Source organism: Bombina bombina, chromosome 1, assembly GCF_027579735.1.
Source record: "Bombina bombina isolate aBomBom1 chromosome 1, aBomBom1.pri, whole genome shotgun sequence".
Lineage (NCBI taxonomy): Eukaryota > Metazoa > Chordata > Amphibia > Anura > Bombinatoridae > Bombina > Bombina bombina.
In genome coordinates, this window is record NC_069499.1 from 722,480,368 (window position 1) to 722,497,833 (window position 17,466).

The 17,466-nt window shown below is 34.8% G+C and overlaps 1 protein-coding gene across 1 annotated transcript in view; it reads left to right on the forward strand.

Annotated features, from left to right (window-relative positions):
- Positions 1-3,825: 3,825 nt before the first annotated feature.
- Positions 3,826-17,466, forward strand: part of CD40LG (CD40 ligand) — a 62,013-nt gene continuing 48,372 nt past the window's right edge. The window contains exons 1-2 of the mRNA XM_053714552.1: positions 3,826-3,987; positions 11,457-11,594. Of these exons, the coding sequence (XP_053570527.1) occupies positions 3,826-3,987; positions 11,457-11,594 (300 nt within the window). The remainder of the gene's footprint in view (positions 3,988-11,456; positions 11,595-17,466) is intronic.

A 17,466-nucleotide genomic window follows, 5' to 3' on the forward strand; every position in this document is an offset into this window, starting at 1 on the left:
CTAGTAAATCTGTATTTTTTTGTATGTTTTCTGAATTTCAGTTCCAGCAGAGCCTTATGTCTTAAGCCACTGCTAAGCAAAGCCTCAGTATATAAATGGTTCAATTAAACATGTGCCATGCTTCCTTACCCCTTGCCTCCTACTCTCCCTGGTATTATAAAGTACATTACATGGCTTCCCATAGCCTGACACCTGTCTACACACTGCTGACCTTAAGTATAACAGAAGACAACAGATAAGGAAAACTACAGAAAAAAACATGCTGTTAGCAATGAGATCAGTGATGTCAATAGAGTAAAGTCAAAAGTGACCTCTATGGTGGGAGTACTACACAATATTAGTAAACTAAATACAGACTCGATTCAACTAGGGACAGACTTAAAAGGCAGGTACAGGAAGCCAAAATAATGGAGCTGTCCTTGGAAAAATGGGACAAATGGAAACTATGTGTATTCAGAAAAAAAGATAAAAAAAATTCTAGCTAATTATATTGCATAGGAATCTTCCAAAACCTGTTACAGGTAAGAATTATTGTTACATGTGATTGTTTTATCTTATTCCAACATAAGTAACAGTCTTGAAATGTATTCAATATTTATAAGTGTATTCAAAATTATATTTTTAAAACAAATGCTGCATCAGGTAAGTGCTTCAGCCACAATAAAATGTGTCTCAATATGACTCATAGTGATACAACCTAACACCCTCCTACCCAATATGTCCTTTAAATACTACTTTGCATCCAGGCAGCATAACATATGAATATTTAATGTAACAAGATTTGTTGATTTGATGACATTAACAAAAAAAGAAGCCTGTGTCTGCATTTGCTGATTTGTAGCCAATGGTAATTTGTATACCCCAGTGTAGGACAAATAAAAGTGAATAGTGGATATAGTGATGTGTGAGGTGAGATTTTTATATAGATTATAGGTCAAGTAATCAGTTAGAGTCACTGAGCAGTAGCTACCTAGATTATAAGCAATAAAGCATTTCTGTGACTCCTGTATTAATATGTTTTAAACTATAATAAAATAGGAATATAGTATGTTGTTGTTGTGGGGGTTTTTTTTTTGGGGGGGTTCCATATATTAATTGCATCTCTATTGTGTAGAGCTAAGACCAGCATCAAGGATAACAAATTGCAGCATAGTGCTAATTATTTTAGAGCATCAAAATTAGTTAATTAAAAAAAAATTAATCTGCTGTTAAAAAATTAAAGATGCAAACAATAAATACTTTGGGAAGTATATGATGCCATTTTGTTGTCTCGGCTGAGAATGCTTTAACTACTAAATGTTTCTTTGTGTTATATCTACATTTTGATCATTTTGGCGTAGTGAAAGGGTTTAGTAAATGGAAGAGAGTAGAAGTAGAGGAGGAAGAAATATAAAGATGGGGCAGAAGAGGAGGAAAAAAAGAAGCATGCTAAGGGGAATGAACGAAATGTTTACAGGAAAAATGTCTCATAATGGGTGCTGATAAACGAAGAATTCAGGGGACAAATGTTTTAGAGACACAGGTGACTGGGTGTTGGCATATTTAAGGAATAAATTAAATATTAGAGAAAAAAGAGGAAATTAATATATAAACTACATATACAACAACCTTAAAACTGTAAATCAAATGTGCTTTTGCAGCTTTTGTGTACATTGAACACCTGACTACAGATTATATGGGCTGGTTCCATAAATGGATCAGATGGGGCCACAGGATTTAGGTGATATTTGTCAGGGGTGGCTCATAGGGATAGTAAGAGTCCATCAGATGGGTATCAACAGGCTATCATGTGACATTTTAAATAAATAAATAGAGAGATAGTAGGGAGTATTTTCATTCTAGGACCCAGGCAGCACAATATCATGAGTCAGCCCTACAACAATTCATCATCCTCCACTTTGATAACTGTGTGCAGAGTATAACATTGTGCAGCTCTCTTATTATGTAGCATTAAATGTTAAGAGCCTTTTGTACAGAGTCGTGGAGTGACGACTTTGTGACAGTTTTTTAATTGTGCATATATTTAAATAAATTGTGCTTATGATTTAGCAAAATGTGCCCACAGCTTGTTTTTACAAATCATATACATGAAATTGGAGAAAGTATGCCTACAATGTGTTTAATTCTGTGTACAATTTAGTTAATCGTGGGTATGTTTAGCTAATTCAACTCCAGGGCACTGTACATTTTCATTAATAAATTGTTATTTAATAAAATATTCTTCAGTATTAAAGGGACACTCAAGTCAAAATTAAACTTTAATGATTCAGATTGATCCGGACTGTCTGAATAAGATTAACTTTACCTTGGATGCCACTGCTATCAGGAGAACTGCATTAAGTGTCTTAAAATAGTAAGTGATGACATCATTATTCTGGGACTGCAACCTGTCACTGATGATGTTCTCCAGTTTGGCAATAAGAGGGAGCCTGGGTGTAGTGAGCAGCGTTACACACTCTGCTTCAGGCAAGGAGAAAACACAGGTGAGAGAAATGTCAGCCATAACAAAAAGCTGCAAAAAACGAATGAAGTAAGGGTCAAACTTTACATTCAGCTCAGGTATTTTTGTCTTAATTTGCTATAGTATTCCAATCCAATAAAATCACTGCTTGTAAATCCCCTTGTAAAGCAATTTCATCCTGCACTGACCTTACACTTGCTGCAAGTCAAAAATAAAAAATATTTAAAAAGAATAGGACCCAGCCAGTACTGATCTTTGGGAGACTCACCTGATTACCATTGTCCAATCTATGTATGATCCATTTACTACTACTCATTGCTCTCTGTCATGTGCACTAACCCGACCACATTAAGATCTAAATTGCAAAACAAAATGCGCAAAAAACATATTTTACATTCCTATATTCTTCACATAGAAAATGATGTACGCATTATTATTAAATATATATATATATATATATATATATATATATATATGATACTGTTCATGTAAAATGCATAGATATACCTATATATCTATAGGAATAGATATACAGATATAGGTATATACAGATATACATAGAAATGTGTTTTTAAGAATAAATAGAAAATATTGGAATGTGAAACATTAATATTTCATTTCTGATTTAACGCTCTTGAATATACGCGGTTGTGTTAGCGCAAGAATTTGGGTTTTATTTTATTTTTTAAAAATTTCCATCTCCATTGACTTCAATCAGAGAAAAAGTTAACTAGGTTGCAATAAATTTTTTTTTTGCAAACTTTTACTTTCAACTTGCATTGCGAGTGCAACCCGCTGAGTGCAAAAAACCTCCATCTAGTGGAGTCAATGCACGAGTGGGAAGGCTATTTTGGTATCTGCTAGTAATCTAGCCCATTACACTTGCAGGACCTGAACGTTTCAAGAATCGTTTTAAGAATTTAAATAAGAGAAAAAGTAATAAATAGTAGAAAATTATGACTACCCACCAGCTCTTGAACCACCCCTGAAGACCACATAGTTTCAAGATGAAGGGAAATCATATTTATTTCTATTTATATCTGTTGTCATTTTTCCATCCAGACAAGAGAGAGCTGAAAATCTCCCAACAATATTTTTCTGTGATTACATGCAAAAGTAGTAACAAAAATTAATAGAAAGAGTTTTTTCCTAGATACATATGCCCCATGGAATTTTACCTATATAGCTTAGTGTGTGATGCTATACAGCTGACGATAGTACTCATCACATCTGTAAAGGAAATATTTCAGGAAGTGTAGGTTTTAAGACGCTGCTTAACCTGACTGCTCTCTTTAGAAGCATCAGTTATAGATCTCATTCTAACTAATCTGCATGAAAACACATCAAAAATTCTAAAAAAAACAATGATTAACTCTTTCAATCAAACTGCTTCAAGATATCCATCCCAGGAAGGATCACTCACTTCAACCATGAAAACTGTTTTGTGTATCTTCACTCTCTTTTTTGTTGCTCAAATTATTGGAACCTGTTTTTTTGGTGTATACTTTTACAAACGGATGGATAAGGTAAGTTTTTAGCTTTTAATAATTTCTTTATAACTTTTATTTAAACTACTAAGAACTTCAATATATTTGTATTTTCTTATTAAGAAATCTTTTCAATTACGTTTACAAAAGAAATGAGACACAGAAATGGCTATACAAAGTGATTAAAAATATAGAATTTCTAGAATAAAAATACATTGTTGTAGAATGGAGCCAATGTGTGTTTAAAATAACTTTTAGGTGTAGGCTGGAGTGTTTTGTTGCGTACTTTCATAAATTACTAATAATTTATGGGTAAATTAGAATAAAAATACATAACATAGGTGTTTTCCAAACTGATTTCTATGAATACCTGGTTTTCCATATTGAACATTAGAGTTGCAGAATAAATTTAATACAAACAAAATTCTACCTGTGTAAAGATATAGCGCAAAGACATCAACTAGAATTGTGTTGTGGAGGAGTTTTATGGTTCTGTAGGTGGACTGTACATTTGGTTTGTCCACAAGGCTGGCACTTCAGAGTACTGTTGTTTAGTTATGGGTTAGTTTTTTGGGGTCCTGTGCTTCCATCAATATTTTTCCATTTTAGGAGACATATAGACGACCTGCTCCTCATTTGGGCAGGAGACAAACAAGAGGCAGATATTTTTGTCAGCAATTTTAATAAGAATACTCGAGGCCTAGAATTTACTTGGGAATATGGGGAATCAGCTGTGGATTATCTGGATGTCACATTATGTGGTACATCAGAGGGTAGGGTTCAGGTAGAACTTTACCGTTAACGAATCACTGGCAACACACTGTTGCATGCAAACAGCTGTCACCCTATTAGCATCTTTAAAGCAGTAACAAAAAGTCAATTTATTAGGACCAAACAAAATAACTCAGAAGAAGGGGTTTACCAAGTACAGGCCAGAGAGTTGTCACACCGCTTAAAGGAGAGAGGATACCCCAAGAAATTGGTATGGGATACAAAGACATGGGTAGACACCCTAGACCAAGACTCCCTTATCAGGTAGAAGGCTAGAGAGGAAAATACGTGGAAAGGGGTGAACTTCATAACCAAATACAGTGAACAGTACAAGGAAATCTGTGGTATTGTAAATAAACATCTGCCCCGTTTGACAGCAGACGTGAAGCTGTGTAAAATCTTAGAACAAGGATGTAGATATTCCTTTATAAAAGCAAGGACATTAGGTAATATCTTGTCCCCCACACAATTGCCTAGCCTAAAGGAAGTCACTAGTTCATGGCTACAGTGTAGAGGGGTTTATAAATGCAGCTTTAGGAATTGCAAGGCACACAAACATGTTCAGCATGGAGAGGTCTTCCAGAATTTTCAGACTGGAGAAAATTTCATTGTTAATTTTTGTGTAAATTGCAGATCCATCAATGCAATATACCTTTTGTCATGCACTGAATGCCGGATTCAGTATGTAGGACTTACCTCCAGGGAGGCCCGGACAAAGATCCGAGAGCACCATTCTAATATCAAAGTGGGCACCCTGACTACACCATTCATCCAGCATTTCAGTACAATGCATGACAATAAGGCAGACACTTTGGTATGGACAATTATTGACCAAGTACAACGGTCTAGAAGGGGAGGAGATTTTGAAAAAGTTTTAGCAAAGAAAGAAGTATTCTGAATACATAAACTCAATACCAGAGTGCCAAATGTCTTAAACTCAGAGTTCAACTTAATCAACTTTAGGAATTAATTCCTCAGAGTTTGTCTAGAATTGTTAATTTAATTTTCTCTTTTTTGTATCTCCTTCAGAATTATAATTTAACAATGGTACATCATATATGTTTACCGTGCTTATCATATATAACACATATTTCTCTATTGAAGAGTATATTGAACAATTAGTATAGGCAGTTTTTCGTATGGTTTAGTAGGCAGTGTATAAACAAGGCAACAATATAATATTACACCTTTGAAACATTAATAAAGGTAACACTGGGGCAGGAAACTACTACAACGGGATTATGTTTTTAATCTTAACCGGTGAACTGCCTAGAGATGTATTTTGTGCATTATTTTGCATATACTAATAATAGAATGTGTATTACCCTTGGAGTATTTTTAGTCTTTTGTACAATTGCATATTCTTCTTTGCTGCAGTAAGGAGTTAACTTTCAATTATTTTCAAGAATTTGACAGGTTAATGGGGGAGGGTCCGTGGTTTTAATCACATATACTAATTCATTTTTTAACCTATGGGAAACCAGGAAATGGGTAAAAGAATCTCCATAGAACAATTGACCTTTAGCTAAGATTACGGCCAGGTGCCGAAACATGTCAGTATTTATGGCTACCTCTTCCCTGTCATGTACAGTGTTTTGTATTCGCTTTTTTAACTTGCCATAGGCATTTGCCAAAAGTCAAGTTTTATTTTACTGACCTTGTGCTCCGGACTTTCCTTTCTTTTTTACATGTATACTTAAGTCAATTAACTACTTGTCTTTTAAGATTTCTTGGAAGTTGGGCCAGCATCTCCTTTTACAAAGCGATCTCTTGTTTGCAAATTTTTTAACGTAAAGAGATCTTGGCTTTTGGGAAGCATGGGTTGAGGGAATCTTCTGTGCCTGATAGCTTGCCTTAGTTCAGCACACCTTCTAGTTGTGTTTTAGCCCAGGCTGCATTCTAGGTTATAATTAAGAATTCATTTGATTTTAAAGGAACATTCCAGTCAAAATTTAAATGCACATAGATAAATTACATCTTTAAATAGAAACATATTTGCAATATACGTGTATTAGCAAAAATCCTTCTAGTAAAAGTTAGTGTTAACATTTTTTGCTGCACGTGCATGTGAAGCATAGCTAGATATTCTCAGTGCACCAGCATTTTAAAAACTGCAGCTGCTCAGAGCACCAATGGGGATTGTATCATGTCAGCAAATAACAAATTGAGTCATTACCAGATAGTACAAACACCTTAGGCTCTCTGAGCAAGTGCTGTGTTTAAAATGCTGGTGCACGGTGCATACTTAAATACACTTTTGAAACAGCTATAGCTTTTATTAGAAACATTTTTGCTAATGCATGTAAATTGCAAAAATTCTTCTTTTCAAATCTGAAATGCATCCATGTGGATTCTAATTTTGGCTGAATTGTCCATTTAAGCTTTACAACCTTTTCAGCATCTCTTTTAAGGATTAAAAGTGCAGTAAAGTCAAAATTAAACTTACATTTATGGGATATTATTATTATTATTATTATACTTTATTTATGAAGCGCCAACATATTCCGCAGCGCTGCCCATGGATACAATTCATTTAAATAAAACAATACAATACTTGTAAGAGATAGGACACAAATACAGGAGGGATTGAGGGCCCTATTCCTGTGGGAACTTACATTCTAGAAGGGTAGGAGGTTGGGAACTGCAAGATTGGGACAGATGTTAATGCAGAGTTAGATGAGGGAAATGTTAGGTAAGTGAAGTTAATTTATTACTGAGTTGGGTGGTAGTCTTCTCTGAACAGAAAAGTCTTCATGGAACATTTAAAGGAAGAAAGATTTGGGCAAAGCCTGACAGCACGAGGGAGAGTGTTCCAGAGGGTAGGTGCTGCACAACAGAAGTCCTGCAGGTTAGCATAAGAGGAGGTGATAGTCGCAGACGCAAGGAGCAGGTCATTGTTGGATCTTAGTGGGCGGGCTGTAGTATACTTGTTAATTAGAGAGGATAGGTAGTGGGGAGCGGTGTTGGTGAGTGCTTTGTCTGCAAGGGTAAACATTTTGAATTTAATTCTGCTGTGGGATAGTGCATGAAATTTTTTAAAAACTTTCCAAGTTACATATGCTATCAACTTTGCTTAGTTCTTCTGCTATCCTTTGTTAAAGAGCAGTCCTATGTGAGCACAGGAGCATGCACATTTCTTTAGCTGTCTGGTAATTAGTGTTTGAAACATTGCTTATAGCAGTGTTATACATAGTTGAAAACACTGCTGCCTATTACTGCTATAGACACACTCACGTTCCTGATCTCCTATCTGCCTACCCAGCTTTGTTCTTTAAAAAAAGCATACTAACAGAATGAAGCAAATTTAATAATGAAAGTAAATTATACATGTGGTTAATATTGCATGCTCTATCTGAATCATGAAAGTTTAATTTTGACTTTCCTGTCTCTTTAATTTAAAATGTATAGATCAGAAATGATTGGTCTTAGTAAATATAGATACTATATGGTTGCATGGATACGTGTACCCTAAATTGTTTATAGGGACATGAAACACAAAATGTTTCTTTCATGTTTCAGATAGAGAATACAATTTTAAACAACATTACAATTTACTTCTATTATTTTTTTTAATTATTCTTCAGATATCCTTTGTTAAAGAAATAGCAATGCACATGAGTGAGCCAATCACACTAGGCATCTATGTGCAGCCACCAATCAGCAGCTACTGAGTCTATTTAGATATGCTTTTCAACAAAGGATATAAAGAGAATGAAGCAAATTAGATCATGGAAGTAAATTGTTGTTTAAAATTGTATGTTCTATCCAAATCATGAAAGCACAAATGTGGGTTTCAAGTCCCTTTAAGGAACATTTTAAGTTAGGTTCTCATTTACAAACTTCATCTTTTGCAAGATTCAATTTGTCCTTTCTTTTTATTACCTAAACATTATATAAATGTAAGCACATAATATAGCAGCATCAATGAAGCATTACATGTAACTTACTGTTTTGTTCCTGGAATAGTGAAATCCTATGCAATCTTCTTTTCTTCTTACTTGTGTTCCCAAAATTCTATTTACAGATGGATACTAAATTGCACAAATTATGTGCTGAAATGTTTATGGCAATAATATAAACATTCATATTTTATACCAGACTCATTCTGTTAAAGGGACAGTCTAGTCAAAATTAAACTTTCACGATTCAGATAGGACATGCAATTTTAAACAACTTTCCATTTTACTTTTATCAACAAATTTGTTTTGTTCTCATGCTATTATTTGTTTAAAGCTAAACCTATGTAGGCTCATATGCTAATTTCTAAGCCCTCTTATGTCAGTGCATTTTGAGAGTTCTTCACACCTAGACAGAGCTATTTCATTTGTGCCACATGTATAACATTGTGCTCACTCCCATGGAGTTACTTATGGGTCAGCATTGATTAGCTAAAATCTGTCAAAAGAACTGAGATAAGGGGGCAGTCTGCAGAGGCTTAGAAACAAGGTAATCACAGAGGTAAAAAGTATATTATTATAACCGTGTTGGTGCAAAACTAATAGGTAAATAAAGGAATTATGTATCTTTTTAAACAATAAAAAATTTGGAGTAGATTATCAATTGAAAGGGACATTCCAGTCAAAATGTAAATGCAAATAGATTTATTACATCTTTAAATAGAAACATATTTGCAATATACGTGTATTGGCAAAAATGCTTCTAGTAAAAGTTATCACTGTTTAAGTGTTAACATTTTTCTCTGCATGTGCATGTGAAGCATAGCAAGATATTGACACTGCACCCACATTTTAAATAATGCAGCTGCTCAGATCATCAGTGGGGCTTGTATCATGTTAGCAATTAACAAATTGAGTCACTACCAGATGGTACAATCAATTTAGGCTCTGTGAGCAAGTGCTGTGTTTAAAATGCTGGTGCACGGTGCATACTTAAATACACATTTGAAACAGCTATAGCTTTTATTAAAAGCATTTTTGCTATTGCATGTATATTACAAAAATTATTCTGTTCAATACCGAAATGCACTCATGTAGTTTCCAATTTTGGCTGGATCCCTTTAAGCCATTAGGACACACATACATAAACATCACAATATACAGGTATGATTTTTTCATTTAAGAAAAAATTGCAGTTAGCACAGTTTTTTTATACACAAAATGCTTTCTTAACGTATATTCTGGGCTTATTTTGTTGTTCTTCAAACTTTTTTCTCATGATCCAGTACAACCTCACTTACGCTTGTGACTCAAATAGTTTTTGAGTATTAAAAAGTAAGAAATGTAAAATAAAAGCAAGAGGTAAGCTTTAGACTCATTACTTAATACACACTGCAAGACGATTCTATAATCGAATTTGCCAAATGTCCCCAGAAACCTCCTTAAAAAGCTATATGCTCAAAACATTTTTGACATTTGAATGACAGAACAAATGTTCTCCTTGACAGCAGCTTACACTATTGAAGATGTCTAATGTTGCATTTCACTATTTTGTAGGAAGCATTTGATTTTGGAAAAAGCATGCGAGACAGCAAAATTAATAATGTGCCTGTTGAATTGAAAAGCAACATTAGAACATTACATTTAAATGTCCTATTGAAACACTTAAAGTTGTTACAATGGGGAGTGTAACATTACTTTGTAGCAATAGATATCCGAATGCAAAGATTAAATGTTTGAACAGACAAGTGTGATCAATAGTCATTGCTTTAAAAAAGCCCTGAATAATTCACTCACACAGCAAAAAATGATGGTGGACAAAACCCAGTGAAAAAAATCTTGTGACCCAGTGCTGGGCCTGGGTCCCAAACTTTAGTTTTAAGAACCAAGTTTTATTTGGTCCACTGGCTCACCCATATTTGAGTAAGTGCATAATGCTCAGTGCATTTTGCTTGTCCATATATGAATAAGTACATAATGCATTTTGCTTGTCCATATGTGAATAAGTACATTATGCATTTTGCTTGTCCATATGTGAATAAGTACATAATGCATTTTGCTTGTCCATATGTGAATAAGTGCATAATGCATTTTGCTTGTCCATATGTGAATAAGTACATAATGCATTTAGCTCACTTATATTTGAGTAAGTGCTCAATGTATTTTGCTCATTCTTATTTGAAGAAGTGCATGATGCAAATCACTCACTCATATTTTGGTAAGTGTACTGTGCAGTGGCATCTCCAAGATTTACTTATAGGAGGCACAGCAGTGTTTCTGTGGATAGAGCCATAACAGGGGCAGGGTGAGATAGTTGATGGGTGGGATAGCAGTCCTTGTGGGGTCACATTCATCATAGGTAGTGTTAGGGGGTGTTTGAGCAGGGTCAAGTGGAGTGGTGGTGGTCAAATGAGGACAAATCACATTTGACAGACACAAGGGGGGCAGCCATTAATCTGGGGTGGGCTAGTGCCCCCCCTTGTGATGCCACTGGCACTGTGAGATTGCGAGTAAGTGCACTGTGAGAAATGAGACTCAGCTTCATTAAATGCAATTTCAACCAGCACAAAGTAATTGCTTTTCTTTTAATGCTAGAGGTAATCAATTAAAATGTTTTCTTTAGACAATAATGGAAATCGGTTAAATTTACATGCTACAAAGGTGATAAATGTAAAACATTCTAGTAATAGTACAATTAAAAAATCCATGATGTATGCATATTTTTATGAATATATTGACTCTGTTTTAAATTTTAGTTGATTTTAATAACTGTTACTTTTTCCATTGTCTCAATACATGATTTATATCTTTTAATCTTGTTTTCTTTTTTGGCAAAAATAGGTTGAAGAGGAGTTAAGCTTTGATGAAGATTATTCGTTCCTGAGAAAAATACATAAATGTATCAAAGGACAAGATGTAGATTCAACATTACTGAACTGCGAGGAGGTTGTTGCAAGATTCCACAGTTTACTTACAGAGGTATGAAAACCTATTGTGTGGTTAGTCTTTTTTTTTTTCCACTTGTAGACTGGAATTTTCACCATTCATTCACATTTTAAAAAATCTCTTTAAAATGTCAGAGCATAGATTTATTTCCTTAGCATTTTCTAATTCAATTTGCACATAAACTAAAAAAATTATTTACGTGAAAATATGTTTTTTTTTTAACGTGGTGAACTATTTATTGCTGTTTTGAAATGCTGAGTCTATAACTCTGCGAGATGCAGTGTCTGTTCATTCAATGTATGTCAAAATGACGTTTTTAATTCCCCAACTTCCCAAGTAATGAGATTTTGAGATTTACTTTTAATTTGAGGCTGCCTCAGTGATAGATTTTTTTTAAAATTTATGTGAAGTTTGATGTTGAAGGGAACAGGCTTGAAATTAATGTTTACAAACGCTAAAGGAATCTATCTCTAGGTAGTAGTCCAGAATAAAATGATTAATTGTAGTGTTTTTATGAAAAAAAAAGTATAACCCCCCCATAACAATAACAATATATATATATATATATATATATATATATATATATATATATATATATATATATATTCATTAAAATTATGGTGGAGATAAAAAATTGAAATTAAAATCCTCCATGCCTCAACATTAAATCAATACAAATAGTTGCATAGGAAATTAGCACATCTAGGCAAGATTCCCCGCGTACTTTTCCCAATAAATACTCCATATACAATGTTACCAATGCACAAGAGAATTCTGGGTAAGATATGCAAATTAGATATGCAAATTCTCAGTTTTTTTGCTTCAAATACTGTTTTAACACAGCGATCCTTTTAATAATCCTGTTAAAAGGATTGCTGTGTTAATACAGTATTTGAAGCAAAAAAACTGAGAATTTGCATATCTAATTTGCATATCTTACCCAGAATTCTCTTATGCATTGGTAACATTGTATATGGAGTATTTATGTGGAAAAGTAAGCGGGGAATCTTGCCTAGATGTGCTAATTTCCTATGCAACTATTTGTATTGATTATATATATATATATATATATATATATATATATATATATATATATATATATATATATATATATATTATATATATATGTGTGTGTGTGTGTGAAAAAATGCTAAATTTCACACAGTGAAACATAAGTCTTGTATTTTGCAATAAATGTGTAATGTCAAACTGGTGTGAAAATTATAAAACTGTTGTCTTTTTTTTTAGCTTAAATTATTTCCAAGTTTTCTGTAAAGCATTAAATATATGTACAGATATCTAGGCCCAAGTACAACATGGCAAAAATACTTTTGGGCAGGGAAAAAATTACAGCTATAATTATATAATTGTGTGACAACTAAAGAGTTAACCTTATGGAATTCATGGGGGACTGCAACTCATTGTGAAGCAATCGACTGCACTCAACAATGCCATCTGCCAATTTCCCATTCCTCTGTTGTCATGTCAATCACAACGTTACCATGGGAAAATACCCTGAAATGATGTTGCATATATATGATAATATCAAAATATCAGCAATGGGTGATAGCACAAAAACTACCCTGTAAATATCCCTTCGGGACAGATTTCATTTTTCATATTTAAGCATTTTCCATGTAGTCAGTGGCAGTTCTGGGAGGTACTGGATTGGTGCTATGCAACCCCATCATTAATGTGCAGCCTAAACCTCATAGGCCCTGGATTTGCATGGTAGTACTCTTCCAATGATCTACCCAGAAGAAGCAAACAGGGAAAAATGGAAGAAGGGGCAAGTAAAAAATACTGGTAGGAATAGGTCATTAACAATAAAGACTCCCGCTGTCCCCAGCTTTCTTGATATTTATCTTTGTGGTCATTGTTTTGCATCCTTTACTAATTTTATTTATATTTATTTATTTATAAAAATTTTACCAGGAAAGATACATTGAGATTTCTCTCGTTTTCAAGTATGTCCTGGGTACACAAAACATTGCATTGATACAATGGCTACAATAAAATACAAAACAATAATAATACATGATATATGCACAAAAATTTAACATAGAACAGGTAGGAAATATATAATCAACAATGACAGGTGCATTCTGTTTTGAGATATGTAGAGAGGGATCTCTTAAAGGATATTAGGCATGGGGAAGGTTTGAAAGTGTGCGGGAGGTCGTTCCATAATTGTGGTGCTCTGTAGGAAAAGGAGGATCGAGCTGCTTTCTTTTTGTATTGAGGCACGCTAAATAATGTGCTGGTACTGGATCGGAGGTTATAGGAGGTGGGAATAACCGGTGAGAGCATACTGCTCAGGTAGGGTGGGAGCTTCCCAGAAAAGCTTTTAAACACAAGGCAGGAAAGATGGAGGGTGCGTCTGGATTCCAGCGACAGCCAGTTTAGTTCTTTTAGCATGTCACAATGGTGGGTCCTGTAGTTACATTGTAGCACAAAGCGGCAGAATGAGTTATACAATGTATTATGTTTATTAAGGTGAGTTTGCGGTGCTGGTGCATATACTACATCCCCATAATCCACGATTGGCATCAGCATTTGCTGTACAATCTTTTCCTTTACAGTAGGGCTGAGGCAGGATTTGTTTCTGTACAGGGCACCTATTTTTGGATAAAGTTTAGATGCCAGTTTTTCTATATGGAGGCCAAAAGATAGATTGGGGTCTAACAACATACCCAAGTATTTAAAAGAGTGGACTGCGGTCAGTGTGCAATTTGATTTTGTTTTGATGCATAGATGGGAATTTTGTAGTTTGTGTAGTTTAGGTCCTGTTCCAAAGATCATTGTGACAGTTTTGTCAGTGTTTAGGAAGAGTTTGTTTTTTGAGATCCACTTTTCTACCTCTGTGAACTGGTCTTGGAGTACTGCTTCAAGCTGCGGTAGATCGGAATTGTTTGCATAGATTACCGTGTCATCTGCATACATGTGTACAGTTGAGGATTTGCAGACATTAGGCAGATTATTTATAAATAATGTGAATAGCAGGGGGCCGAGAATGGAACCTTGGGGAACACCACACATGACTGGGAAAGGGAGGGAGTCGCTGTCAGAAATGGAGACATATTGTGATCGATCCAATACATATGATCGAAACCAGGTTAGCGGACGATCACCAATACCTGAGTTTTTTAGTTTGAGCAGTAGTATGTCGTGGTCTACTGTGTCAAAGGCCTTTGCAAAATCAAGAAAAATAGCTCCAGTTAGGTCTCCTTGTTCCATTCCAGTTTGGATGTCGTTGCAAACTTTTAGGAGGGCAGTTGTAGTGGAGTGATTTGTACGAAAACCTGATTGATCAGGGGTCAGATAGTTAGATTGTTGGTAATATTCACATAATTGCGTATGGACGCATTTTTCTAAGATTTTTGACAATACTGGGAGCAATTATATTGGGCGATAGTTAGAAACCAAGGTTATCTCCCCATTTTTATGGATAGGCACTACTCTTGCAGTCTTCCAGAGTTTGGGTATGTATCCAGACACCAAGGATTCGTTAATTAGGGTTGTGACAGGTTTAGCAATTGCTGGCACACTAAGCTTCAACAGCATTGCTGGGATTTGATCAGGTCCAGACTGGTTTTTCATTTTTAGGTTATTAAGGTGTTTCTTAATGACATTGATGGGTACAGGTCTAAAATTGAACTTCTCTATATTGGGTCTTTGCTGATTTAGTGGGGCCTGATCCACATTTGTAGCTTCAGGATGTGTGCCATTTATTAGTTTGTCAATCAGGGAGGTGGAGCAGCCGACAAAATATTTGTTAAAGGCATTTGCTACATCTAAGGGGAGTTGCAGGGTTTGGTTGTCCACATTGACAGTGGAGGGTTGGGAGTGGATTGGTGGAGTTTGTAAATTATTTATGACTTTCCAAAACTTTCTAGGGTTTGATATGTTATTCTTCAGATTTTCACAGAAATATTGGGCCTTGGCCAATTTTGTTTGTTTAGTGCATATATTTCGCCATTGTCTATATACACAGTGATCGTTCATAGAGCCAGTATGCTTGAACTTTGACCACAATGAATCTCGAAACTGGTACATTTGAATGAGGTCAGCTGTGATCCAATTCAAGTGTGCTCCTTTTACTCTCACCTTACGCAGCGGGGCATGTAAATTCCAAACTTGTAGGAGTTCGGACTGAAAGAATTCAACTGCAGAGTCTAGATCTGGGATTAGGTTTAATCTGTGCCAGGGGAGGTTCTTGATGTCATTTAGAAATGATTGAAGATTAAATTTTTTGAACGATCTGGTGATTTTAACCTTGGGAGAGGTTTTAGTTGCCTTTATTTTGCGCACACAGCACACTAAGCAGTGGTCACTGAAATTGTTAGGGAGAACACCTGCCTCCTGGATTCGGTCGGGAGAGGTGGAGAGAATCCAATTGAGCAGGGTGTGATTATGGCTTTTGTTGTTTATGCGAGTTAGGGAGGAGATTAATTGCGTTAGCTGCAAAGACTTAAACACAGAGCAACAACTATTATTTTTTGGATTCAGCCAATCAATATTAAAATCTCCAAAAACCAAAACTTCACTTTTTGGGTTTTGAGCTATGGTTTCATTAAGGAGATGGGCTATGTCTGAAAGGGAATGTACAGGAGAGCTAGGTGGGCGGTAGATTCCAACAACAATGATTGATTTACTGCACGGGATCTCAATTGTGCCAGAAAGGAAATCAAAGTTGGCAGGAGAGCTAGATTATTGTAAGGGGGAGTACTTTGTGGAGTTGTCAACATAGATTACAATGCCGCCTCCTCTCTTTGCTCTGTCATTTCTATGGCATGAATACCCATGTATTGCAATGGCAGAGTCGGGTATTTTTGCAGTTAGCCACGATTCAGAGATCACAATGATTTTGGGCTTGTATTGTAAACACCAAGCTTGTAGTGCATCGATTTTTGGTAGTAAGCTGCGGATATTACAGTGCACAAAGGAGATTCCTTTTTTAGCTGGAAGGCTAGGAATGGAATTTGTTGGGGGACCAGGGTTAGATTCTACATCATTTGCAAGGGCAAATAACAGAAGGAATAGGAATTTGGGCATATTTTTTGTTTTGCCAATTAGTGAATGGGATATTTTATAGTTTCCAATTCCAATTACAACTTGACAGCTGCTATAGTAATACCATCAAATGGTGAGATTTTAAATGCTTTTTCCCAGTAAAAGATATTAACATTTAGTTATGTTACAAATAAAATAAAAAATGGTCCCCAAATGTAAATTAACTCTTTTTTTGAATACAATTTGCTATTATCTTTATTAGAAATATAAAATATGAAGGTGATTAATGAGTGTTTATAAAGTGTTGATAAATACCAACATACATACCATAAATCATATTATTTAGGTCACAGACTGGCAGCAATCACTGAAATAATATATCTAAAGATGTAAAACTATGGAATCTAGAATTGCTCTGGATATATTTATCTGTTTTTCTATGAACTAAACACATTTTGAACATTAATTTCGGACAAAACAAAATGTTGGCCACGTTTGTTTATTGTTGAATATTTGCAGAACAATCAATACAGCATTAAAAGTTTACTAATGTGGATATTGAAAAAAGTGAAAAATCAGAAAAAGAGAACAGACTATAAGAATGTTATTTTTTTTATACTAAATTCACTTCTCTTTTCCTCTCTGCTTTTTTTCTTGCAAACAGTATAAAAACATACCTGGTGAAAACAAATGAACAAAATAAGTACATAAAAAAATAGCTTAAGTGAGATTATTCATAAAAATGGCCATGTTTTTTTTTTTATAAAGTTATGAAAGTAAAATATAAATTATTTTAATTTCCTTGATAAATGAAAGGGTCTACATGGTGGAAATAGTGACTGTCAGGATTGTTTCATTATAAAACCGCTGGAACATTGAATGAATCAGTTTT